At 42.4% G+C, this 988-nt stretch overlaps 1 protein-coding gene across 1 annotated transcript in view; it reads right to left on the reverse strand.

Moving 5' to 3' along the window:
• The window catches only part of LOC101847143 (tubulin beta chain), a 41,134-nt gene that overhangs the window by 1,012 nt on the left and 39,134 nt on the right, over positions 1-988 (reverse strand). The window contains exon 9 of the mRNA XM_013088046.2: positions 653-771. Coding sequence (XP_012943500.1) covers positions 653-771 — 119 coding nt within the window. The remainder of the gene's footprint in view (positions 1-652; positions 772-988) is intronic.

Raw genomic sequence — 988 nt, forward strand, 5'->3', positions numbered from 1 at the left:
GTGTGTGTGTGTGTGTGTGTGCGTGTTTATGTCTCTGTGTATGCCTATGTGCGTGTTCTTTCATTTAACTACGCAGGTGATTGTCTTATACAGGCGGCCATTAAAGCAGGTCCTATTGTGCTATTCCATGGAAGATCAAGGGACGCTATCGCAGATATATACACATTTGAAATACATTGCTATGGTTGCGGCCCCTGACCAAGGCTTCCGAGTCCAGTGAGGTGTTTAATATTTTATTTAAGCCATCGTTGCCGATTGACCTCATCACGGTATATTTGTTTTACTCTTGTTTTCTTTGATTTCACCTACACTAAGATCATAGAAAACTAGCTATGTATCCCATTCGATGAACGGACTCAAAAGAATCGATCGCCCAGTCATTTTGGGTCAGTGCGCGCACTCCTTGTGAACGGAAGCCTCATTTGTTCGCAATGGCATCTAAGAAGACGAACTTTCCCAATATTAGATCTAAACGAAACTAATGAAAAACTGAAAATTAAACTACAGTGACTTCAGACTCCTCAATAAAACTCTGCACCCATTAAATGATTCTGAACCATTGTTATTTTTTTTCAAATTCGAAAGTTAAGTGGTTCGGAAGTTTTAGGAGCCCAAAGTGACGAACTTTCATAAATATAATATGTATAGATACCTGGTACTGCTGGTACTCCGAGACCAGATCGTTCATGTTGGACTCTGCCTCTGTAAATTCCATCTCGTCCATGCCTTCCCCTGTGTACCAGTGCAGGAAGGCTTTACGGCGGAACATAGCTGAGGAGGGAGGGAGGAATATTACATGTTAGTGAAAGAGAGGGAGGGAGAGGGAAGATATTATAAGAGGGTGGATGAGAGGGAGGGTGAGGAGGGAATATTGTATGTGAGTGGAGGAGGGGAGAAGGGGATATTATGTGTGAGTAGAGGGATAGCGAGGTAGCAGTAGTAGTAGTAGTAGTAGTAGTAGTAGTAGTAGTAGTAGTAGTAGTAGTAG

This window comes from Aplysia californica, unplaced genomic scaffold (assembly GCF_000002075.1).
Source record: "Aplysia californica isolate F4 #8 unplaced genomic scaffold, AplCal3.0 scaffold00677, whole genome shotgun sequence".
NCBI classification, from domain to species: domain Eukaryota; kingdom Metazoa; phylum Mollusca; class Gastropoda; order Aplysiida; family Aplysiidae; genus Aplysia; species Aplysia californica.